This window comes from Eupeodes corollae, chromosome 2 (assembly GCF_945859685.1).
Source record: "Eupeodes corollae chromosome 2, idEupCoro1.1, whole genome shotgun sequence".
Classification (NCBI taxonomy): Eukaryota; Metazoa; Arthropoda; class Insecta; order Diptera; family Syrphidae; genus Eupeodes; species Eupeodes corollae.
Genome location: NC_079148.1, coordinates 104,987,644 through 105,014,189, shown reverse-complemented (window position 1 = coordinate 105,014,189; position 26,546 = coordinate 104,987,644). Strand labels below are relative to the sequence as shown.

Below are 26,546 nucleotides of genomic sequence, written 5' to 3'. Positions count from 1 at the left end.
ATAGAGTGTGACAGATGAAAAGTATCTTTTCTGTGAGTTACTTATAGATATTTCCACACCACAGCACACGGCACCGTGTTATTGTGAGAATTGAATTGGTGGTAATTATACAGCAGCGATTTGAAGCCAAACACGAACGCTCTTAGCATTGTGTCAATGCTAAGAATGTTTAACATAAAAATGTTGTTGCTTCTCGTGCGTTATTTGCTCGGCAGCTCATTGAGTGGATAAGGTCCGGAAAAGTGTCTGTTTAATATGCAAAAAATGCTTCACCCCCTCCCTTATTTTTACACCAGGCATTGTAATCAAGTTGGTTTATGAGTATGACTATAGTTAATCCATCTTTGTCATTCGATTGATCTACCCTCATCAGCCTTAACTAACGAGTATTTCTCAATCAACGCAAGTCAGTTTATCTTTATGGATGAAGATGATGAAGAAGATACAAATCTTCTGGCTATTTTTTTGTTGTTGTTGTTTTTGTTGTTATTTTTGTGAAGATTCTTCCATCGGTTTGTGCCTGCCTTTATAATATTTTTGGTTATGTTGCCAATGTTTGTCTATTTATTATTGATGCGAACATCAGGTGTGCTGCAGGTGTGGTGGACTAAAGTGCAATTTTCTCAATTCGCCGCGGAATTATTGTACCAAAATTTATTTGAGTTTATTACAAATTAGCACGGATTTTCCTATTTGTTTGTTTAACTTTTTTTCAATTTAATTGTGTGTTAAGAGCTTTAAAAATAAATACACTACTAATACAATGTGCATTATTTATTTAGAGTAAATATTCATAAAATTTAGTGTGTAAATTTTGTTGCAGTATTTTTGATTTTCTAAACATCCGTACGAGTTCCTTTAAAAATATACAAAAACGAAAATAAAACATAATTATAATGTCTTGGCGGTTTTGTTTAATTTTATTTATTGTAAGTAGTTAACACCATGTTAAAGAGGTCATATATGTGATAATATTGATTTATAAAAAAAATGAAGAAAAAAAAACTAAGTTAAAAGAAAATATGCATGTGTGAAATGTTTGCAGGGAATTCTTTTGGAATGGAAATTAACACTAAGTGCACCAGCTGAAACTGGAAAAACGAAAGAAAAAGGTCGTCCGTATGAATTTGGATTTAGCATCGAAGAACAACAACATCGTCATGAGAAAAAAGGTAATAGTTCAATATTTAAATTATTTGTTAATTTGTTTGTGCGTGTGTATCGTTTGAAAGGAATTGCAATGCAATTTTCCAAATAGTTTATTTTTGTATGGAAAACTTGAATCGTAAAATCGGGTTTGGTGGTCAACTCTTTCATTTGATGTTTGGTTGTAAATTTATTTTGACATATTTTCTGAAAGGAAGTTTTGTTTTAGTTTTAGTACTTTTGTAATGTATTTAAACAAAATGATGTTTTCATCTTCTCTTATGAATGTTTTTCTGTAAAAGCAGTTATTTATTGTGATTGTCTGTTAAATACTTCCGTGTTGCTAAGACCCAAAATTACTGACCATTCTAATATCCATAAAGTACTATCTAAATACACCCTGATGTGTACATTGCGTCATCAGAAAAATGTTGCACTTTAAAATTTACATAATTAATTATTTGGTTGGAGTTTCTTAAGAGGTCCACAGATACTAATAAAAATGGTAAATAAATACGTACTTTTCTTGAGACGGCATGCATGGCGAAGGTAATTACATTACACGATGTTTATGGCATTGGCCTACATTTTCTTCCGGACAAATATGCAAATTAAAAGAAGGAAACATTTTTATAAAACTAACTCTCTGTTTTAAAGGAATGAATTAAAAATGTTTTTTAGCAAAAACTTAGTTCCTTCAAGAGATTTGAATTGCAGCGCTTCTAGAATACTTTGCTTTGAGAAAACGATAACATTATTAACTTCCCATAGAAAGTTATTGTAATCGGTACCTTCGTACTTCTGTACGTCGCGTCCGTCGTCCATAGCTCAAGAACTAGTAAAGATATCGACTTCAAAAAAAATTATGTTCTACATTGCGTGGGTGTTTTTTTTTAATATAGCAATTTAAAAAAATGGGAAAATTTTGGTTTACCCAAAATATAACACGAACCAATAATGAATTCAATTATTATGACGTGATAAAATTTGAAAAAATTAGAATCTGAAATGTTTCACTGATGAGCGTTTATAGCAAACAGTCAATTTACGTCGTTAAATTAAATGTTACTATGCTACTGTTGCTTTCGTCAATAAAATGTTTAATGATGTGATCGGAACAGTAAAAATTGGAACACCAACGCTAAAAGGAAATGGATTTTGTTTAGCTTTTCGCAGTCAGCTTTTCAGAAAAATGAAATTTCATAATTAAAAAAATTTAAATGGATTTATAAATTAAATACAACTTTAAATTCTTTTTTTCTTTTTCAAAAAATACTTGAATATAGGATTCATCTAATTGCATTAATCTTTTGCTAGAAATAATTCTGTAACATGTTCAAAAACTAAAAAACTATATGTAAATCAAAAAATCTAAAAATAATATTTGTGACCTTCGAGTTTTTTGTTCGTAAAAACTTCGAGTTTTTACGAACAAAAAACTATTTTATCTCCAACGTAATTTTGTGCATAAAGAATAACGTTTTTGATATCTGGTCAAATTTTGAAGAAAAAAAATAGAATACACAGTTTTTTTTACAAAAACTAAAAACCTAAGAAAACTTAAAAAAAAAGTTGGTAAACATTGATTTTCGACTCAAATATCTTTTTAGAAATTAAAAATATTTGCTTCCAATTTATTTTATCTCACAGAAAATATTGTTTAAGACATTCAGTACATTTTTTGTAAAAATCCAACATCCCGTTTTTTCATATAAAGATAAAATCTACAGAAAAAAATACCCATATTTGGTAAAAATTGATGTTCTCTCAAATTAATTTCACTCATCCAATTTGTATTTGTTTATATAAGAAATACACACTTTTAAGAAATGCTACTAAAATTGCTAAAAATTCGGTAACGACTAAAAATCTCGTTAACAAAAATAGATTTTGAAATCAAACTATTTCACCATATGCAAAATATTGTTGATCATTTTAAAATTTTTTAGAATAATTTAACTGATAACTTTTTTAATAAAAAACACGAAAACCTACAAACTTTTAAGCAAGACGAATCGATAGACGGAATGGGAAGTTATTAGTGTGATTCGCATCTCAGCCTCTTTTGTATATTTGAATTATATTTATATGGTATTTCATTTGCTATACGAATTAGTATAGTTCATTCTATTCATCGATGGTATGAATTTCAAACAAATACCCAACAACGATTTTGAAAGTATTAGCAATTGATTATTCAGCTCAAAATCGTATGAAAGGAATTGCAATGAAACATTTCCAGTAAATACCCATTCGTAGATGGAAGAATTATTATGCTCCGAAATAGTTCAAGTCGTTTTTAAGTTTAAATGTTTAATGCACTGATTCCTTCCATAGCTAAACATATTTGTTTAGTTTTTATTTCCTTCATTTGAAATATGCATATGTTGCTTAATTATCCTTAGTGTTATCTTTCTTTTCCCTCGTTAGCATTGTAATGGATCTATTAAACACAAATTAAAAAAAAAAAACTGGCCTTAGGGAATTTTTGATTTGTGTTGTTAAAAACGCTTCATTAAAACTAATGATTAATTTGTTAATGTTAATTGACGTGATTTTGCTTACCAATTAATTTTTAAACATATATTTTTTTTTTGAATTGCCTTCAAGGAATACATTAGCATAAAGTTTTTTTTACTTTTTATACATACGATACATATGTAGATATGTATGTTTAATCTTGAATAGTTGTGTGCATTTTGTGATTTTATTTATAAAAAGTCAGTTGAATGAAAATTTCGACACTGTCTCTTTGATTGCACATAAAAACCTTCAGGTTAAATTTTATACCTACCAATAACATTGTATTTTTATAAATATTAATTTATTTTATTTGATTCCTCTTAAGAAAGATTTAGTTAAATTTGATTTTGAAAATAGGGACTAAATAATAATTCATTAATTTGTTGCAATAGTAAAAGTTCAAAGTCATCTATGAATAACTATTTTTTGCCTATTATGCGTGTTAACTAAATAAAGTAATTATAATGACATGATTAATGACATATGAAAAAATATGTATGATCCTGCAAATAATAAATTGACCAATTAATTCTTTTTAAAAAAACCTTTGATCTAAAGAAAAAGGGTCATATGATTTCCCATAAAATAACCTACAATTTCTCACCAGTTATGTCATTTCCTTTGTAATTTAATAGATTGTCATTGATATGATGTATATATTTTTTTTTTAAATTAAAAAAAAAATATTGTCTACATATTTATGTAACATATTTGGGCAATTAATAAATTTTATTTTTCTGTTCTTAGTAATTAAATAATCAAACAAATTAGCTGGCGCAACAGCTTGTAGAAAGAACCAGAGCCTGGTTAATTTCAACTTCAACCATTCCGGTGTGCGAGTCATGTCAGGGATGATTTATATTTGGTTATTTTTAACAAGTCCATTTTAAAGATATATATTAAAATCTTTTGTATAAGTTGACCAGATTGTTATATATTTGAGTGGTTGCAAATTTGAGAATCATTTGAGTAAGTAATCGCATTTGAAAAAATTTGTTATGCCTCGATATCTTAAACTTCAACAAAATTAATTTTGTATGTTTCCAAAATGGAATTTTATGAAAATGTATCGGCAGTGCCCGTGGCGTAATATTTAGTGTGGAGGACCGTCAAAGTGGGGTCTAGATACTCATATTAATGAAATTAATGAGAAAAATTATAGCGATGGTCTTGATCCAGTTTTGTATAGTTTGGTTCACGCGGGGAGCAGCAAATGCGAAGTGTATCATCAAGGTGGGCGTCTGATAATCTTGAACGATATTTGTTCATCAAAAAAATAAATTTTTGAGTAAGACGATTCGCATATATATGTCGAGCCAAACATAGTAGCCAAGTTGGTAGCTAGTTTTTTGAAATTTCGATATTTTTCTGAAACATGTGTAGTATTAAAAATTTGCAGGGAAATAACTTCTTGAAGGCCAATTAATTCCTATTAGAATGAAGCTATTGAAAGATCGAATAACTTCGCAGCCACTTCAGTCTATTCTGTTGCTGCAGTGACTTCATAAGGCAATTTAAGGAATTGAGATAGCTTCCCAATATCTGCAATGTCTTCTTCTTCAAAGTTCTTCTATATTCAAGAATTATTGGGAAATGAATAAATTCTTTTTTAGTTTAATCATCCTAAAACGTTTAATAACATGACCTTTACTTAGCCAACGAATATTGTTGTGTTGCAGTTAGTTAGTTAGTTAGTTAGCAGTTAATTTTTTTTTTGTGTAGAATTGCTGATGAGTTGTTTCGTTATGTCGCTTTAAATTGACACTTTTAACAATAGCAACAGTTTTATTGCTGGCAGCTATAAACAATATTGTTCAGTCCACTCGGTTAGAAACATTATTTTCACTGTCCATTTTTTGCTTTTTAGGATCCATATTATTGGTACGAAACTTTTTAAACACTAACAATTATAATACAATCGATATCAAACGAAAGCTCTGTAATTAGTTTTCATACAATAAGACTGACAACCTATTCGACTGAAGAGAGAATTTTACTGACAAAAAGGGATTGTTTACATTTTGTCGCTGACCGTTGTCCTACAGGTCTTTATTTTACAGAAACTGCCTCTAGCGAGTAGTTGGCAAATCCTCTAAGTGTAATTCTTGTCATGAATAGTGCTTTCTTAAACTAGCAGTATGGATTTGGCATACAAATTTTAGGTTTACTCCAACACTGGAATGGTTGAAAGTTGTATATTTCCTGGTTCTCTACTAGCGCCACTAAATTTGTTTATTTATTTATCGGTAAGATTACAAAGTCAATGAATTTGTTTTACATATTTTTAATTTTTATTCATAATCTGAAATCAGACTCTTAAGTGTCAAATGTGTATAATGACATTTGAACTACTATTCAATTCAGCTACAATTTCCATTTTAGGGTGTGTTTATGTTGAAGCTTCGGTTCAAGTAACCAATTTTATATTTGATCATGAATTTGATTATGTTCTTCCAATTATTGAAGCTCCAACCACTTATTCGCTCTTGGTAGTTTAGATATTTTCTAAAAATTAAATAATAATAATAAATTTAATTACAAAATATTTTGAACTTTTCCATATAAATATAGCTTTTAGTATGTTTAAAATATTTAAATTTGATTTGTATTTTATTCTTTAAGGGGTATTGTTTTAATAGTTTGGTACATACCATATTTCTCTTTTAAGAATGTTTAAATTACTTTTACTTCATAAACCTAAAACATTATTACAACTTGAGGCATATTTATTAAGAACTTGTAATGCTTTTAAAAACAGACTCAACATTAAACCAATACTTCACTCACACTAGATAGAATTTTCAACTTATTTTTATCTGATTTCCATCATTTATTATACAAAATCAAGTTTTCTTCTCAGCTCTTTTATCTACGCGTTGCGTATAATAATTCATCTTTGTGAGTAAAAAAAAAAAAAAAAAAAAAAAAATATCCACCCTCTGTCATTGAAAAACAAGCAAACTGACATATAAGTTGCTAGTTATTACCATTTTGTACATTATGATGCAATCAACGAAAAACTTGAGCTACAACTTATTTACTTGTTGTACAGAAATAAAATTGTCTCCTTTTTATGAATTGTAATGGTTTAATGGATTCCAATTGTGCTAAATTATTACAAAAAGAATCCAACCACTTGTAGAGTATTAAATGTGTCTAATCAAAAAGAAGACTTCGCTTAGAAGCAGATGCATATGGACACTCATTAAATTGTCAGCTTAATAGTATAATATCTTTCATATTAGTGTTTAGTTTAATGTTCCAAATGTCAAATTTTATGAGAAGCTAAAGAGAGTCTTGTAATAAATGTGTTGCTTGTAGGTGGTGATGTGAATGTACAAGATTAAATTGAGTGTGAAGACGAGTATAAGATTTTACGTTTAATTGGTCATTTGTAGAAAGAAAATTAATATATTCTTGTTTGCAAAATAATTAGCATAATTTGCTATTTCTTATGTTATATCAATTACAATGACTAGTAAATTGTGATTTTGTGTTTTGCTACTTTAATAAATCCATGTTAGAGACTGTACCTATTGTAAATGTTTTAATGTTCATATTTAAAATATAAGCGTTAATATTTGTACAGAAAATTGTTTAGTGTTGAAAATATAGTTAAGAAGATTTTGAGATATTTGAGCTGAACTTTAAAGCCACCGAAAAGGAAATTGTTGAAAAATCATTTTTAAAAATTGATTATTTCTGAATTAAAAGTTACAGAAATCGATACAATTAGTCTGCAAAGTTATATTCAGTATTTTCAAGAACTTCCAAAACTTTTATGTACCACTCTCTCAATATTATTCTTACTCATAATTAATTTATGCTATCCTTAAAGTGTTAATTCTGAATAATTGCTTTTAAAGCTTTCCAAATTGAAAAAAGTGGGACTAGAACTACTCAAATTCTCTTCGTTCTATTGTCTCTAATCATGAGAAAAAATTCCTAACATATCTTACTAGGTGTTTAAATTGGTCGTATAATATGTGTTGCATTCACTTCCCGCACAAAAATCGATATTAAAAAAGCGAAATTCATAACATTCCACATAAATAATACAAATTTTAATATTTTATTTAAATTTTATGTAGAATTTAGATAAACTTAGGGTAAGTGTGATAAGCGGATATTAAAATCACCTTAATATTTTATAAAGCGCAAAAAAGAGATAATCCAAAAATGTTAAAGACCGATGAAATAATCTACTTCCTTAAACATTATTATTAGTCATTTAAATTTGTATTTAATAACAAACGCGAGTTAAGTTTCTTCGGAAGAGAGAATTCAATGACAAAAATTATACCTTTGGGATAATAATATCATACTATAAATTTGAAGTCTAGACTAGATAAAGGGGGAGAGTCAAAACCTGAACTTTGCATTGATAACATCTTTTTTCATACTATCAGTCACACCCTATTTTGGGGTGATAACTATTTTAACGCAAATATAGTTGTATTTTTATAAATAACAAATACATTAATTATTTTTTAAAAACAAACAAAAACTTTAATTGATAATCAAGTTTTCTTTTTGAACAAGTTATGCTCATAATTTTTGGCAAACAAAAATTTGTGCGTTGTAGTCGTTGTCATGCTAATTAAAAACAAAAGTAAACATTTTGTCATATATAATTAATAAATTAACCATTTGATGGCAGCAACTATATCAAATCGAACAGTTTATATTTTTGAGTCTTCAATCAATTATTCATAATGTCTTTAACTGAATATTGCGATGAATAAAAAGTTGACTTGCAACTGTATTACAAAACCAAAACACAATAGGAAGCTTATATTGATTTAATTCTAAGCTGAGATAATCTAGGTTTTTTTTTATTGTTGTTTAAAAAGAATAATTATTACTTGTTAAGTTTGTCACCGATAGAGGATTTTCTAAATTTATTCATTTTGTATTTATTTATTTATATATAAAAATATGTGTATGGAAGGTGAAGGTTTAACGTGTTGAGGCAGCAAATAATATGTACAAACTATAAAAAATTAAATTTTGATTGCAAGGTACATGGTAGTTACAAATTTTTGTGATGGTCTATTCCCATTTCAATTTGTATTTGCAGTAACTAAGGGCTGAAAAAGATAGGATATGATATTCAAGTAATTAATTCATTTCATTTTGTAATTGAAATCGACTTATAGTTTAATATCTCGAACCCTTATCCAACATCTATATAGGCTTTTGAAAACGGGGGTATAATGGGGAGAAACAATACTTAGAACGACATTTTGTATCAAAGTTCAGTTTTTCATATTAAATACAAATTTAAAAATTTCATGGAAAAATCTGATGTAAACATGAAATGTTTTATTCGTTGATGATGTGAGAAAATTTTTCTCAACAACCTTTTCCAAATCCTCCTTAAAATGAATTATTTATGAGGTTGTATATGTTAAAAAATAAAAAAATATATTTGAAAAAGAGTTTTCAAAAGTTTACATATTTTTTAAATTGCTGATGTTTATTTCAAAATGTTTAAATATTTAAAGTGATATATAATCAAGGGCATGAAGTTTTCATTGATTCAAAATCAATTATATTCTAAAACAATGTAATAAACAATTTTATTTAAAAAAAATGTTCAAAGTTTAACTAACATATATTTTCAAGTTTTATGCTATTTTAAAAGAAAATAATTCGAAATTTTTGTGTTGGATTTTGAAAAAATTGCTTAACCACTAGTCGTATTTTTTGGCATTCTATGAATAGTAATAGCAGTAGCCAGATTTGTGTACTTAAAAATTGGTGCAACTGAAAGAAGATCTGTAAGAATAATAATAAAAAAAAAACACAAATAATAATAAAATAGAAGATAGTTTTGTGAAAGCCAAAAGTTTAAATTAACTTCAGCAAAAAAAAAAACTAAAACTAATAAAATGGACAATTTTCAAGAAGAAATGGTAAGAAAACATCTGGTAATTGAGATTAAATAAAAAAAAAATTTAACAATTGCACCTTTGACATAAAATAAAAACTTCAAGAAGGGGGTTTGTCCGTAGACTACTTACTTCATTAACATGTGGTATTGAAGCGAGCTTGAAGCTCATCTTAATTTGGTCGGGTATCGGAGTCGAATCCAAATTTGTGAAGAAAAACCTGTGTTGAGGAGTTGGTTTTACAGATAATGCATTATTGATGGTCTATTTATTTGCATGTTTTTGTACAAAAAAAAATAGTTTTGTTTTGATTAAATAAAAATAAAACTGCACATGGAGTAGGTAGCATATTCTTAAATGGGCTTGAGCTATTCAGTTCCTTATTGTTTAACACGAATCAAACTTTCTCAATTGCACTTCATAAGAAACATCGAAGCACCATTTGTATTTTAGAAAAAGCTATCAAACTTAATAACTTTTAAACCTTCTTGTGCGGTGGAAACACCAAAAACATTTATTTAATCTAAACTGAGGTAAATCTTTGGTGGAAACATACCAAAAATTAGTTATCTTTTCTATTGTTTTCTCCTGCATAATAATCCAAGTAATATCAACAGTAACAGATTAATTTTCTTTCGCCAATGGAAAACACAATGATTCCAAATGCACAACAACTTAACGAACACTGCCATCGAATTACGAATGCAATATCAATCGTACCAACATATGAGAACGAAATCACATAAGATCCATTCGAGACTCGAATAAATGTCAAAAACCCATCCGTAGTAAGATTCTACTTTAACTTTTATCGGTAGTATTCATAATGCGGATATTGTTTTTGTTGTTCGTGTAAAATCCTAATATAATATATTTTAAAGACATAAAATAATAATAATAGGAGATCAAATGTATAGTTCATAATATGTAATTGCATGCATTTTTAAATAAATAATTAACAAAAAAATTGGATTTTTCAAGTCCTTATAACAATAGAATAATCTAGGAATTTTGCTTCTTCCTCTAACTTTAAAACACATAAACTTAATGTTAGAAATTTTTTTCGAAAGACCATTTCGAATCGTTTGAAAACTCCTCAATATTAGTTTTAATGAAATGGGTCCCGTACTTAGACTAAAAAGCAACCTTAATAGTTTACATCGGATTTTAATTTAAAGTAGACGCCATAAACGATATCAAACTATTATTCTAAAAAAAAAAATTTTAGAAAAATTATTATTTCATACAATTATAACGAAATTAAAAACAAATTTTCTTGAACCATTAATAAATACTTTAAAAAAAGTACTGTCTTAGAGCAATATTATTAAAAGAGGCTGATGGTATGCAACCCACACTGATAACCAGCCCCATTGAAAGGGGGCAAACCACCCGGGTTCAGGATTTTCTATAAAAAGAAGTGTTTTTTTTAATATACTCTATACTTATCATCAACGTACCTTTATATTCCCACTTATGTTTAGGGGCCCGAAAATTAAAAATCGTTCATGCTTTAGCAATCGGGCTCCTGTATGCATGTTATCTACCAATCTATCAGAAACAAGCTTGCCAATCTAGGCCCCTGATTATTATTGGCGTACAGTTTTGTTAATATTTAATGAAAAATTGGGCAGCTTTATTAACTTATTGGGAAACTTATAATAAACTGGTTCGCTTCGGTTTCTGTTTTTATAAAGTTTCTTTTCTTCTATTTTTGTTTCTGCTGAGATAGACATTTTTGATCCGGTTTCGGGGGACCAAAAATCCCACGCAGAGGTTTTTCAATTATGGTTTCCGTAATATTAAGTAATTAATATTTTGAATAAGTTGTTTTGAAGATTTAAAGACTATCAAATCACTTCACAATTAAAGATATATTTTGGATAAAATCGAGTCGAGGAGCACATTTTAAGTCATAGTTGATTCAATTATATCTGGAATTGGTTCGATACGATGAAAAGTTTGAATGCTACATTTTAATTTTTATTGCAGTTTTCAACAATGGATGAAATTGAGATTAAAAACTCCGCTAGAATGTTCATTCTAAAGTATAACTCCCATCTGTGTCAAGAGTTGAGAGAAGAAATAATTCATCTGAAACACATTTATGAAGCTAATTTTTAAGCAGAACTTGATTTTCTCAATGCTATTTGTCCCCAGAACTTGGAGACAATTTTCCCCAACACTTCCGTTGCTATCCTTGTGTTTCCACCATACCTAAGCTAGGATAGCTCGTTTGTAAAAAGAAAATATTTCATTGAATGCAAACTAACTCTAATGAAAACATTGTAATAATATTTTAACATAAAAAAACAATAAAAAGTATTTAATGTAAACCTTTTAAAATTTAAAGACAAATTTCAAATACTTTTACTTCTCTATTTTATATCCATAGTGATAATAGATCTGAATGCTAATTGTTTTTTTAATACGAGTAGTTAATCGGCCGTAGTACCAGTTACTAACATGTCGTTGGCAATATCGAACTATATGTATGATTCTGTTCGAAATCTAATCTACTCGCATGAAGAATTATTTCCTATCCATCCTCCATTTCAACTAAACTGAACAATACCCGTGAGATTGATTTGATGATTAACACTTTTTTCGATTCACTTTGCAAAACAAAAATTATTATTTCCATTAATTCCAATCAATTTCGTGCTAGGCATGAACTTTAAAAAAATGGTTATTATGGGGGCCTGGAATTACTCTCGACGGCCCTGCAGATAACTTTTCATCCCGTCTGTCGATTAAATTTAAAACTTAAAACTTTAACAAAATATTCATAATATATAATCAATATTTTGTGCGAGATAAATAATTTAAAGTCAAAAAAACAATTTTTTACCAATTTTAGAAGCGTTTCTTAAACATATTTGTTTCTTATATAAACAGATACAGATTGATTTTTTCTAAGATAATTTAACACAGAATGAAATCATTTTGAATCAATCAATACCTTCGTATATTCACAACATTTCGAGAGCCAAATTTATATTAATTTTTACAAATTTTGCGTAGGTACTATTTCTTGAAGATTTTAATTTATATTAAAAAACTGGTTGGATTTTTATAAAAAAAATACTGAATATCGAAAACAATATTTTCTTTAAGATGAAATCAGTTTAAAGCGAATATCTTAAATTCTTGAAATGATATTGGAGTCGAAAATCAATGTTTACCAAATTGTATTTATATTGTTTTTAGGTATTTTTTTTGTAAAAAACTGTCAATTCGATTTTTTACAAAATTTGACCAGATGTCAAAAACGTTATTCTTCGTTGCATAAAATTATTTTGTAGATTAAATCATTTTTTTTTCGTAAAATATTCAAGGTGACAATTATTCTTTTCAGTTTTTTTGATTTTTAAAAAACCGTAAATTGATTTTTTTTTCAAAAATACACGTGTTTGGAATCAAGTCACCAGCATTATTGGTTCATTAGATATTTTAGATTAACCAAAATATTCACTTTTTGTTTAAATTGGTAAAAAAAACAACCAGTAAATTTCTTAAAAGTCCTTTCTAGATCAATTACAATATTTTTTAAGTAAATAATTGTACATGAGATGTTCGGTGATTTCTCAATATGAGTTTGTAATGAATTTTAAGGCTTATTTTAACCATGCCTCCATGCCTTCTATTATTTTATCTTTTTCCAACTTCTACTACGTTTTAAAGCCATTATTAGAAAACTTTCATATGGACTCAGTTCATAACTCTGTTGGGAATTGATACCAACTGAGAATCTTTCTCCTTTTTATTTTTAATACCAATAGGAACACATACATATATCATTATTCCCAGTTTATGTCATAAAGAAAAGAGCGAACAAAAAATCTCGTAAAAATTTCTACTTAACTAAACCATTTTTTAAGTTTTTTCTAAACAAGCTTCGAAGAAAGAAATCATGTATTTTGTCCTTAGCATATTTATCTTATTTAATATTTACTATTTTGTGGAACATATCCTCATAAACCAGTTTACTTTTACTGTGTGTTGCAATTTATTGTTAATATTGCAATTTATTTGCATAATGTATTTTTTAATTTATTATTATCTTAACATATTTATTTGTATGAGCAATATATTTATATTTGCAGATGAAAATGGTATTGTGATGGGTGAATTTGGCTTTATAACTGCTGATGGTATCTATCACGTAACAGTTTATGCAACTGACGAAAATGGTAAATTCAAGATAATTTCAATGAAGAATTATCCTTATGGAAATCCGGAAAGTAAGTTATTTTTACCATTTTTGTATGAATTTAATTACAACATTATTCTATATGTTAACAAGAATAATTTGAAAACTGTAATTATCATATAATCATCTAATGACAAACATAATCACATAAACTACACTCGATCATATCTTTATACAGTGATGTTCATTATGTGAGCATTTAGAATAAATTTAATCAACAACCATGTCGACATGAATTTACATAACGAATTAATTAGTCACTCTTTACCTATTGACAGGACAGATGAATACGAGAGTTAATAAATTGCTATTATTTATCATGACACTTTTCCTTTTTTTTGTTTGTTTTGTTTTTAAATTTAGAGAAGGTTATGATTGCGACGATACCTATGGCTAAAATGCCGGTAGTAACACCAACCGTGATTAAGGCCATGAAACCAGACGGTAAATCTTGTGGTGGTTGTGTGCTACCAAAGAAGATGAATCTATTACCAGCTGATGTCATGGGGAAGAAACCAGATGATCAGAAAGCAGTGTTCAGGCCTTTATCAAAAGATTTAAATGATGTGTCTTCTAATGGAAAGACAAATGGAGAAGCTGCCACAGCGGGAAAGAATACTCCTTCAAATCAGTCTGAGTCCACTGGTTCACTTAAACCTAGCGTAGGGGTAAATGGAAATGGATCTTCTTCAAAAAAACCATTGCCACAGGCTCCTTTGGTTCCACCAAGTATAGCCACGTCTCAGGCTGGAGCCACTTCATCGAAATCACAACCCAAAACTCCTGCGACAGCAAATAATGGTAACAAATATCAGTTAACAAATTTTAATACACAAAACACACAAACACCTACACACACTCTTACACAAAATTCTGGAGCCAATACACCTAAGCTAAACACACAATTTGGACAATCGAGTGGAGTTTCCTTCACGGACTTTACGCAATCTATAAAACAATTAACAAACCCTTCAACTTATAACACACACAGTACACCTTCAAATACAACTCCAAGCCTTTCGCAATTCCTTTCAAGTCAACAAACACGACGTCCAGTAGGCTTAGAAACCTCAGCGAAAACTAACACAGGGTCCAAATTTCCAAGTCAAAGTACTGCATTCACATCTAAATTCGGAAGAAGGCCTTCATCAGTTGCAGATTCTCAGGGAACAAAGTTCTTAAATCCTTCCAAAATGTTAGGCTTCCCAGTGAAACCAAGTTTTCCAGTCGATTCAAGATTTCCCAGTCAAGAGCAGCAGAAGCTATCTGGAAGGATATCACCATCATCAATTGGGAACACTCAAACAGTTTACAACACTAATTCTTTGACAACAAAAAGTCCAACTTTCAACACAAACACAATACCACAACACTTTATTAATACACCAAAAACAACAAATCCAACACAATTCGATAGCAATTCTCTTATTTCAAATTATCAACCTGAGATTAACACTCGATTTGGATTTTCAAATCAAAACAATCTTCCAGTATTGAGAGGAGGATTGCAGAACTCAAAGTTCCCAAATCCCTTATTAACTACTGCTAATACATTTACTATTCCAACAGCCCCAAGTTCCTTCATCTCTCCGTCATCATCATCATTTAATCCAACTGGATCATTTGCAATTCCAGCTAACAAAAATGGCAAACAGCCATCCCAAGGGCATACCACCAAAACAAATACACAAAAGGTTGTTAAACAACAAAAACCATTCCAAACACTCAGTAAAGTCTTACCAGATCCACTAAATGGTTCCAAACAAAATGGAGTACCAAACAGTCAAATTAAACCACCACAAACGTTCACATCGGTTCCAAGAAACACAGGTTTACAAAAACCATCCTCAGGACAAGTTCCTTCACAAGTTACACCAGCTAAACCACAAGCGATTGGTACAAACACTCTAACACAATCACCACTTACTACAAATGCTTTCAAACCAAAAATACTGCAACAAAACACAAATGGTAATTTGCACAAATTAAAAATACAAATAATTCAATATTGTCCGTAGATTTAAGAAAGGTAAAGGTGTGGGTTCATACTTAAGGCACAATTTTAAAAAAATAATCGCAACCAATTTCTATGCTTCTCTAAACTTTTGGCTCCAAAATAAGTCCAAGTGTTTGAAAAAATTAAGACAAGATAAGGGCAAAACCAAGTTTGGACTTAAATGTGTTGATGCTTAAGCAGCTTTTCCGCATTGTATGTGGTTTTGTACAAAGACATTTTGGAAAACATGTTCAAAACGTTTTATAGCTATTAATAGTTTCTTAGGAACAAATCTAAATTTAGGTATGAACGCAAAAAAAAACATCTAATTCGGATATCCATTTTATTATTCTTTCAAATATTAAGCTATATGTAACTTGATTTTGCGTCAGTATTTCGCTGCCAAAAGTGTAAAACATCTACCCTTTCCTTTAAATTGCACAATGAGCTCATAATTGATAAGTCATTTCTATGAGGTATAAAATTCAGCTGCATAACTTCACCTCTCAATTTAACCATCATTGGAGTTTCGTCAATGCTATTTTCGTCTCTAAAATAATTCCTCTCTTCCAGTAGAGCAACTTGTATATACATAGATCATGACTCGTCGTTCAATTATTTCTCTCGTTGGTTTATGTCCACTAAGAAAATGAGCTGGTATTACAAAAAAGGTTAAGTTCCATTCCTCATTCTCTTGCCAAATTTATCCAATCAGCACACAAACTTGTTTTGGTTCGTATTACTTGAAGCGCTGCTATCTTCGGAAGCCTTTTAATGCTTATCTTCATAACTCTCAAAATGTAATCGACTTGCATTTTTAGGGTTCGTATGAACATAGGTGATAATCCTAATTCCAACATAATAACATAGTTGAGTGGTGGCAGCATAATAATTTGCTTAGTAAATATCGGAGAAGTTTCTCAACTGTTTCGTATTGTTTCGTTCCCCAAGTTTGTGCCGCGAAAAACTAACAGACTCAGATACCGCTTCAAATATCTTGAACTTGCTGCTATGTGCTGTTGTTCTAAAAACATATTTTTCAAGTTGCACTAATTGCACTTATAGCTTTAACTAGTTTCTCTCTTAGGTGAATATCCATGCTCAAATTTTTCATTAAGTGAACTCCAAGGTATTATAATTCCGTGACAACTTCAATGGCCTCTCCATAATAGAACCATTTTTCTTTCGTGGAATCGCGGCCTCCTAATCGTTTAAAAATCAAAATTTTGGACTTAATAAGATTTACCATCAAACTCCAAAGTTAAAAATATTGATACAGGCGGTTTATCATTAACTGCAATGATTCAGGTGATGCTGCCAAATGAACAATGTCATCCGCAAACAGCAATGCTTTTATTATTTGTCCGGCGAAGGCCATGCCACCTGGTAAGAGGTCTGTAAGATCTTCAATAAACAAGGTGAAAAGACTCGGACTCAACGTACAGCCCTGTCTGCCTCCCCATTGTGTTTTAAACACTCTCGACAACTCTTCTTCATTCCATTCCTTAGCAATTGTATCTCCATATAAATTCTCAATCACTCTTCCGAACTATCGATCATATCAAATGCAAGTCAACGAAAAACGTTATATAGCTTCTTGTCATTATTCAATAATGTTTTTGGGATACTTTTAAGGTTAAAAATGTGGTCAACCATAGAATAACCTGTACTAAAGCCTGTTCGTAACTCCTTTAAGAGCTTAACGTCTTTTATCTATTTATTGAAACGTTTTATATGAAGCATTTACAAATTAGACACCTTCCATGACATTGTTTTATATAGTTGTCAGTCGGTTGATAAGCTCTGCTGTGCCATACTTATAAAATTCTGCTGGTATGCCATTCGATCCGCATGCTTTCCCATCTTTAGGTTCCATCAAAATAAATGTTTTCATAAAAATAACAGTTTGTATGTATTTAACACAAAATACACACACTTTAAAAATAAACTTTTAAAATCAAACGAAAGAGTTGGTATAAAAACTTGTTTTCAATGGTTTATTGTCCTTCCCATTTTATTCCAAAAGTACATAGTTTTAAATAATTTATAGCAACATATGCGTATGTCAAACTTATTATGCGAAAAATTCAATACCCTACTATATTTCTAAGAATGCAATGCATTTGAAAATAATATTCATTTGCAGTTGAAGCTAAGGACTTCTAGTTTCCAATAATTTGGCCAGTTGGAAAAAGCGCTTTTCGTATTGATTTATTTCCACAAGTTTCTTATAAGATTTTTTAAATTAGCTAAATTCCAAACCAATTTTAACAAATTTTTCCAAAAAATATAATAATTATAGCAAAACCTGACCTTTAAAACTTAACTTTTAAACTTTCGTTAAATATTTTCAGGAGCAAAGACACCAACCACTAACACTCAATCCACAAATAAACAGACGCCTAGTACGCCATCAGCACAAGGAAATGGTAAAACCATGGCATCCAATAATGCTGGTGGTGTTGGTGGTGCGTCTGGTAGTGGTAAAGCTATTGGTGGCGGTGTTGGTGGTGGTGCTAAAAGTGATGGTGGTGGTCCTTTGTACCGATTCAAATATGTACTCGACTATAACAGCCATCGTGAAGAAGGACGCATCGATGGTTCCAAGGAGGGGAAATACAATACAATTGACGACGATGGCATTCGCAGGATTATCGATTACATAGCAAACGAAAATGGCTACCAGCCCCATATTAAAATAGAACGTCTACCACCCAATGAGCTGCCCACCGGTGAAAATAAACTCAAAGAATATGAATTTTTGTGGTTCAACTAGGACATCAAGAAAAAACAAAAAAAAACAGAGTATTTTTTGGTTCAATTTTTAAATTGCATTTTTCATTTTTTTTAATCACACTTAATTAGTTTTTTTGTTTTGTTTTTCTTTTACACATATTTTTTTGTTGTTTTCTTTTTGGTTTTGTTTTTGGTTTTAAATTAAATTGATAATTTTACAGTTGTTGTACACATCGATAACTGGATTTTATTTTAAAATTACTATTATTTAAACAATTATTATAATTATTATTAATTAAGATCGTGTTTTGTTTTATTATATATATTTTATTTTGTTTTCTTATTTAAACATTGTTATTAATTTTTTGTTTTATTTTGTTTTTAATAAATATGAGTACCTAATGTACATAAGAATTTTTTTTATTTATTTTGTTTGTTTTTGTTTTCTCATTTAATTTTTCTTAATTTTAACATTTACATCAACTTTAAATCTAATTTTATAATAATTTATTTATTTTTTGCTTCTTTTGTTTTTGTTTCTTACTTGGAATCTGATTAATTAATAAATAATTTTAAACTAATTACTAGGTTTAGGTTATATTCGATAATAATAATTTCTTTTTTTTGGTTTACTTAAGAAAAGTACAACTGTACAGCTATCACAGTCTTCCATATATTTTTATTTGGTTTTATTTCTATTTTAATTTAAAATTAAATAAAAAATAAATATAAAAACACAAATTTTAAAAACCAAGAATAAGTTAACATAAATTATATTTTTGATTCGTGTTTAAAAGTCCTAAACAAGGTTAACATAAATACGAGTGTGTGTGTTTTCTTATTCTCGTGAACGCTTCCACGTCGTCTAGCATTTGGTATATTTTGTTTTCATCGAAAATAAATCAAAATTGAGTGATTCAAAATTATTGGAAATTATTAATTCATATTAGCCATTCATAATTTTTTAACACTTTTATGATCCATCAATTTTTTTAATTGTTCTTATTCAAATCACCGCTTATGGCTATTTCTTGTTTTTGTTTTTTTTTTTAAGAAGGAGGAACTTAATGACGGGTCTAGTTTTTATTTTTAGTTTTTTTATTATGTGAATTGATAATTTTAATATTTGGTTTCAACCACGATTATGAGGAATTATAAATATGTTAATAATGATAATGATATAATTTAGGCTTGTAAACATTAGACAATAAATTTGTAAGGCTTCCTACTTTTGGTGGTAGTTTTATTTCTATTTAATTAATATTTGTATTATTATTTTTTGTATGATTATTGACCATTTTTGATGTTTTAACACAGTTTTACTCTTAAAACAACATAAACATTAGCGGTGTATATCACCTTAAAAACGGAAAACCTTGGGAAAGTGAGTTTTTTTTAAATATATTGTTACGAATAAAGACAGTGTGAGCAATAACGAAGGAAAGACAGGATAAGAATGTGAATACCGATGTGTATTAGTTTTCAACATCTGCACATCTTATGATTCGAAAATAGTGAGACTTTTAAAGCATTCCACATTCGTGTAGTGCGCCTAAAGAAAGAATCCCTACTTTTAACATTACTTCCGAAATTGGGATCGAGGCTTAACTGATGAGCAATTGCTTGAAGTATTGATATTACTGTTAAATTGGTTGAGGGGAGGAATACAACTAGCATTGTTTGTGAAAAAATTGATTAACAAGTATGCTTTTAATATTGAAACAGAAAAACGCATTTCTCAAGAATTTCATCTCTGAGTTATTTTAACAAAATACTTCGAATTAGGGACATATTGCTTTCATACATTGTACAGGTTTCTGAAATATACAGTTTTTAATTTAAATATTAAATGCCTCCAAGTTTAACATAAAAATAAAGTTTTTAAGCTGTTAAAAAGAAAAAGATAACTTTAAGCACACTTGTGAAAGTGGTTCGAAAAGCAAATCATTTCTCAACTCAAAGCAAAAGTGCTATTGGGTAGTTGTGAAGCACTTACGCTAGGACTGCTATATTACAACTGGTGGAAAGTTTAACACTTGCAGTAAGATATTGATTTTTATATCGCTCATGAAGAATTGAAAATATTGCTGATGTAACATATTGGCTTGATGAAATTCCAGGTTTGTCGATTCCGCGTCGATATCTGGAAATAGGCAATCTACAAACGACATTACACCGTATTTTGCATAACGACTTAGTCTTCATGATTGTTAAATTTAATTTAAAACCTAAGCCAATCGACCACTTGTAACGTCGTGTTTCTGATGATTTGAAATGCATACAAATTATTAGTATTTCATAGAAATATCATTTTCAGTGATGACCACTTTACAAGAAACTTTAATAAACAACATTTTAGGCAAATTTCGGCAAATCAAAGAATAATAGTTGAAAAGTCTGTTCATTCTAAATGTGTTAATGTTCGTTTTGATTTGTTTTATGTTTATTTATTAAGTATGTATAGAATGTTAAAATTTTAATGTGGATGAACTTTATTTTTAACAAGATGGCGGGTGCCACATGCATCGAAAAAACCAAAATGTGCAAAGAAAACTTTCTGAACGTGTTAATTATCAAAGAAGTGATCACAATTAGCCTGCCCTGGTTCTTCATGGACTGTTGCGCCACCTTATTTAAATTTAGATCACAATTAGCCACCAAGATATCATAGTTTTCCACTTTTAGACTCTTTTGCAATATCTGTTGGAATGCCTGAAGTTATCTTAAACAAACAGTACATTTGTGGATTAGTCATGAAAAGGATATGATGCTACCGTTTAACCAATTCGCTTATAATGTTTCCTTTGTTTTACAACGAAATAAACATCCAATGATTTCTCTAAGGAAATACAGTTCTTTCACGGCTAATTTCTTGACAAAGTTCTAGTCTCTAAAACTTGGATAATTAATAAACTAGAACTGCATTGAGGTCTAAATTGTTTCTTCATGAAGTTTTCAATCGTTAGAACTCTGATTTAGGTTTGAGTTTGAAATAGAACTTCGATTTATTAAACCCTCAAATTTGGGGTCTAGGATAATAGAACTCGGTTTAGCAATGCTTTTAGTTCTTCCAAAGACATAATTTTTATATTCATTCCTATTTTGGGCTAAACTTCAGATTACAAGAAATTTTATGTGCATTAATAAAATTTTATTAGAAAATACATAACCATGGACTGTTTGCCAAAAAGTCTAAAAAAAGGAGATGCATTTCAAAAATACTGCACAACATGAGCAGTTAAAAGTCTCTGTTTATAGGAAACAAGACAAAACAGTTTTGACATTATGTGCACCTGAAGGAATATTTAAAAATACTAAAGTTTTATAAATATTGTTACATTTTTCATCTTGACAATAATTTTTTGGATGAATTTACTGAACACACGATTTGTTGAAACTCTCAATATAATATTTTCTATCATTTAAAAATTGCACGCATCATTTTTGAGGATTGTAGGACTCAAAACCAACATCTTTAGGTCTTTATTCGTGTAAGATGTTTAGTTCAACACGAATATGTATCTATGAACATGTGAATACTTATAAAAAAACTATAATTTTAAATGCGAAATTCAATAAAATACGATAGCTCAATTTATATTTCGAAAAAAAGTAAGAATATCAAAACTAAATAAAAAAATAAATGTCCGCTTCAACCAAAGCTGATTTATTTCTTTTAATTTAGTTCGTAAAATTTCAGAAATTTTGCGACTGAACTATCTGTAGGGTGCTACAAAAATAGCAAAAAATAAGTTAGAACTAAGTATCATTGAACGGAGATCTAAAACTCCAAGGACTCAAAAACTGCAAGGAAAAAATAGTTGTCATACTAACAATCGTCGATAGTGAACTTGAAAAAAGAGTCAATATAACAACATTATTTTAAAAAATTCAAAATCAAAGCCTGCATGTGAAAACATATCGTTATAGAAACCAAATTAAATCAATTCAATGTAATATCAAAACCATTATACCCATGAACATTGACATATTTTCAAATCTAAGAAAAAATTGATTGATTCTATTTCCAAAAGGCAGATATTCGAAATCATATAAAAATTGAATGTTTTTGAAAATTTAAATAATTTAACTAACAAAACTGAATAAGGATTTAAAGTTTTTTAGAACAATTTCCAACAACAAGATCTATTTTGGATTTTGTGTTGAAAATTATGATTCTTTTGTCACTTACTGCATTTTATTCTATAGAGAAAGGAAATAGTTTGGATTGAAATATCTAAATATTTATGTACATTTAATCGTATATTTATACCTTGTTCTTATTTTTGAAATATTCACCAGTTTTTTTTTATTTTGTAAACCTTATTATAAGTTGTAACAAATAACTTGGTATTTGAGAATGGCTGATGTGTTTTGTGCAATTTACGAACATTTATTGGTTTTTCATTTTCATTTTGTTTTTGATTTGGTTTTTTTATTAAAGAATGATTTACGAAGAATTAATATAAGACGTCGTCGTAGATTAGATCAAACTTTGTTTTTTTTTTTTTTAATTTAAATATCTTAAATATCTAATTTATATGCATCATCTACTAAAATATTGCTAAAATACACTGAGAATTATATTTGTTCACATTAATTTATTTTGGTTTTGTTTTTTGTTTGTTTTAATATACGACACGATTAAATTGTTTTACATACACATTCATTAAACATTTATTTAAATATATATAATATAAATTTAAATATTAATATAGCTACATTATATTGTATACATAATAATAATATATTTATATAGAAAGAGATTTTATATATAAAATTTTCTGTTTTATATTCACAATTAAAATACAGGTAATATTATCTACGGTACTTCTATGTCCCTTTTACAGTTAAAGTGTCTGTATCTGTATATGTATGTATAGGAGTGGTGGTATCTATGTACAAAAATCAATTCGTAGGGGTTCGCTTTTCTCATTTTACAGGTTTTGGACGCCATTGATGTGACACAACCGGCGGCAAAGGCGGCGGCAGCAATGGTGGGTTTTGAGGATGGGGAAGGGGTGGTGTTGGGGCGACTGTGGAACAGAGAATGGAGGGAAATATTTTTTCCGCTTTTTTGTTATAAAATCATTTTTGAAAAGATTCTTTTTTCGCTCGTCCATTTTTGTGAAAAATAATAATTAAAGTAGAGCACAGAATGGCGCGTCGAAGCTGTTATGTTTGCGGCCCGGCGGCGTGATGGAAGTTGGGTGATTGGGGTGGTTAAGGTATATGATGGGGGATTGAGATTGGTGATTGTGTGAATCCTTCGAGCGATACGGTGACGGTGACTGTGACTTTGATGGAAAGCGAATTGGGGGAGGTAACAGTAACAACAACAACAACATCGACTGTGATTATGTTCTATGTAGTTTGTAGAAGCATTGAATACTGTATAGCGCATCCCTTTCGAATACACTCAATGTTTTTTGGGGGGGTTTGAGTTGGATGAAGTGGTTGGATGATGCTCTATGTCATTTCAAGTAAGTGGTATTGTGGTGCCATCATCAGTGTATGTGTTTAAATGGTGATGGTGATGGTGTTGGTGTTGGTGGTGGTGTTTTTGATGGTGAAAATGATGACTTTAAAATCCACCCCCCGACGATGATGGTCATGCATAGTGCGGATAGGAGCTCAAATGGGGTGCCACATGTGATGGGCCGACATGACTCATTGAATGGGGCTGATATAGATTCGTTGCTGGATTGCCCCAGTTGCCCCATGATGCTGCCGATGGAAATATTGAAGCTACATTCATTAAAATAAAACAAAAAGAAGAGAAAATAATTTTAATTAAATTTCTTAATTATATTTTCAAAATATTTATATATTAAGTTATTTATATGTATGGTATGTAAGGAAGAATCTTTTTTAATTGATAGATATCTACCTGAGGACGATGTCATACCGTGATGCGGGCTCATAAATGAACTCAGCTTTGCACTGTGGTGATATGGAGTCATAAACAAATCACTTTGGTATTTGTACGTTGGATCACTTGCAGCTGGTTGTGTCGCTGCTGCCAATCCTTGGAAATCGAATTTATATGCATAACGCTTTCCATGGACTTTGGTCATGATATTCTTATCATAATAATACCTGAAAGTAAAAAAAAAGAAGGTTTTACAATGATTTCGAGCGGAAAGAATTTATTAAAGTTTGGAGTTGGAATGAGAAAGACATTTACTTAGAAATTAAAATAACTATGAAGTTCTTTTTTTCAAGACAGGTCCTTTTTTTAAAAAGTAAAAGCTTTTTTAGAAACATTGAATTGAAAGGTTAGTTTCAGACAATTTCATCAAGAATGAAGTTTAAATTTACTGACAGACAACATTAAATGTACAATTAGTAAGTTTTAAGAAACTAAAATCTTCTATGGTTAGTTCCTGACGATTACCTACACCAAAAATGTTTATGAAGATATGAAGAGTGTTATGTTAAATTAAAAATAAAAAAAATAACCTTAAAGTTACGGGCTCAGAATTTTAAACAACTTATTGTTAAGAGTTAAATAATCCACAAGTTAGCAATTTGCTAAATATTAATGAATTTTAAAACTTTGCTAACTAGTAAATTGCTAATAGCCTTTCATTCAAAAGCGAGCATCCAAACTTTTCTTCATAGTGACAGTTCGTGAAAATATACAAAACGGACCTATCAATTGGAATTCGTAATTGTTGTCCGAAACATTTCATCCACTGCTCATATAGGTTAGGTTAGGTTGGAGTGGCTGTCCAGATATCATTGACACACGTAGACCTCAAGGGTCCATTGTGATACCACTAATGAGGTTACTCATGGGAGAGTAATGAATTTAAACAAACCATTTTGTACTTTTAATAAAGTTAGAGAGACGTTTTGTGTCAATCGTTGCCAGTTCACTGGTATTATCGAAGAAGGGATTACCGAGAAAGTAATTCCTTCTAATGGAGAGTGCTGGACATGTACATAGAAGGTGTTGGACTGTTTCCTCTTCCTCCTCGTCCATGCAGCTTCTACAGAAGTCATTTGTGTAGACCCCTAGCCTCAGAGCATGTCTACCTATGAGGCAGTGTCCCGTTATTACTCCAATTGTAGAGCTTATACTTTGTCTGCTTAGTGACATCAAGCCTTTTGACCGTTTTAAGTCAATACTTGGCCATATTTGCTTGGTTGCCAGGCAGGTGGTACTTTGTGACCATCTAGCATTTGTTGTTTCTAAAGCATATTGCTTGAGAAGATATTTGCATGTAGCAAGTGGTGTTCCTATGTTATGTTTTTGTCTAACATAAGGCAGAAGTGTTCCGTTTTTGGCGAGCTCATCGGCTTTGCAATTTCCCGGAATGTCTCTATGGCCCGGCACCCAAATGAGGTGAATGTTAAACTGTTCCGTCATCTCCTTCAGAGATGATTGACAATCGTGGACTGTTCGAGAGTTTGTGGAGACAGACGCGAGAGATTTAAGAGCGGCTTGGCTGTCCGAGAAGATTCGTATATCCTTACAAGATATAACGTTTTCCTTGAGCCAGGATAGTGCTTCTTTAATCGCCATTACTTCTGCCTGGAATACACTACATTGATTGGGAAGTCTATAGGATAGACTGAGATTCAGTTGTTCTGAAAAGATACCACTTCCAACTCCGTGATCGGTCTTTGAACCGTCAGTATAGAAGTGTACCGCATCGTCTCACTGCTCATATAAGAATAATTGTATAAATGTTATAAGGATTTAGAAAATTGCTAAAAGTTAAAGAAGCCAATCCGTGATTTTACCTTTAGCCAATTTTTAAGTTAATAGATTTAAAATGTTAAAATCGATTAAAATTAGGTAAATAATTTCTTAAGCTTAGTAAATTGATAAAAATGGCTTTAGGAATTGAATTGTTTAAAATGCTGCACCTTCATTTTTAGCAGTGATTCTTACAAATTGTATGAATTGTTAACACTGTACTTAGCATTGAAGATCGTTCGGCTTAATTTGGTGGATAAAATAATCAGCCTCCACCCAAACTACTTTAGAAATAGTCAAAGATAATGAGGACAACGTAGTTAAATCCAT

General features: G+C 29.8%; 2 protein-coding genes across 2 annotated transcripts in view; one reads left to right on the top strand and one right to left on the bottom strand.

The window, feature by feature from the left end:
- The first annotated feature begins 367 nt into the window (after window positions 1-367).
- Window positions 368-18,928, top strand: LOC129945158 (protein lethal(3)malignant blood neoplasm 1). The gene is made up of 5 exons (XM_056054818.1): window positions 368-929; window positions 1,046-1,172; window positions 13,670-13,807; window positions 14,140-15,747; window positions 18,127-18,928. The coding sequence occupies exons 1-5, from the start codon at window positions 897-899 to the stop codon at window positions 18,546-18,548; spliced, it is 2,328 nt and encodes a 775-aa protein (XP_055910793.1). The 5' UTR covers window positions 368-896; the 3' UTR covers window positions 18,549-18,928.
- Window positions 18,929-19,230: 302 nt separating this feature from the next.
- Window positions 19,231-26,546, bottom strand: part of LOC129946610 (DNA-binding protein D-ETS-3) — a 98,220-nt gene continuing 90,904 nt past the window's right edge. The window contains exons 9-10 of the mRNA XM_056056865.1: window positions 24,399-24,607; window positions 19,231-24,256 (exon numbers count right to left, since the gene is read on the bottom strand). Of these exons, the coding sequence (XP_055912840.1) occupies window positions 24,120-24,256; window positions 24,399-24,607 (346 nt within the window). The 3' untranslated portion in view covers window positions 19,231-24,119. The remainder of the gene's footprint in view (window positions 24,257-24,398; window positions 24,608-26,546) is intronic.

Excerpts from the sequence above, each read along its gene's own strand:
- LOC129945158 (XM_056054818.1), top strand. The coding sequence starts at position 897 with ATGTCTTGGCGGTTTTGTTTAATTTTATTTATT. Across the intron at positions 930-1,045 it reads TTTGTTTAATTTTATTTATT|GGAATTCTTTTGGAATGGAA; the intron begins GTAAGTAGTTAA and ends AAATGTTTGCAG. Across the intron at positions 13,808-14,139 it reads TCCTTATGGAAATCCGGAAA|AGAAGGTTATGATTGCGACG; the intron begins GTAAGTTATTTT and ends TTTTAAATTTAG.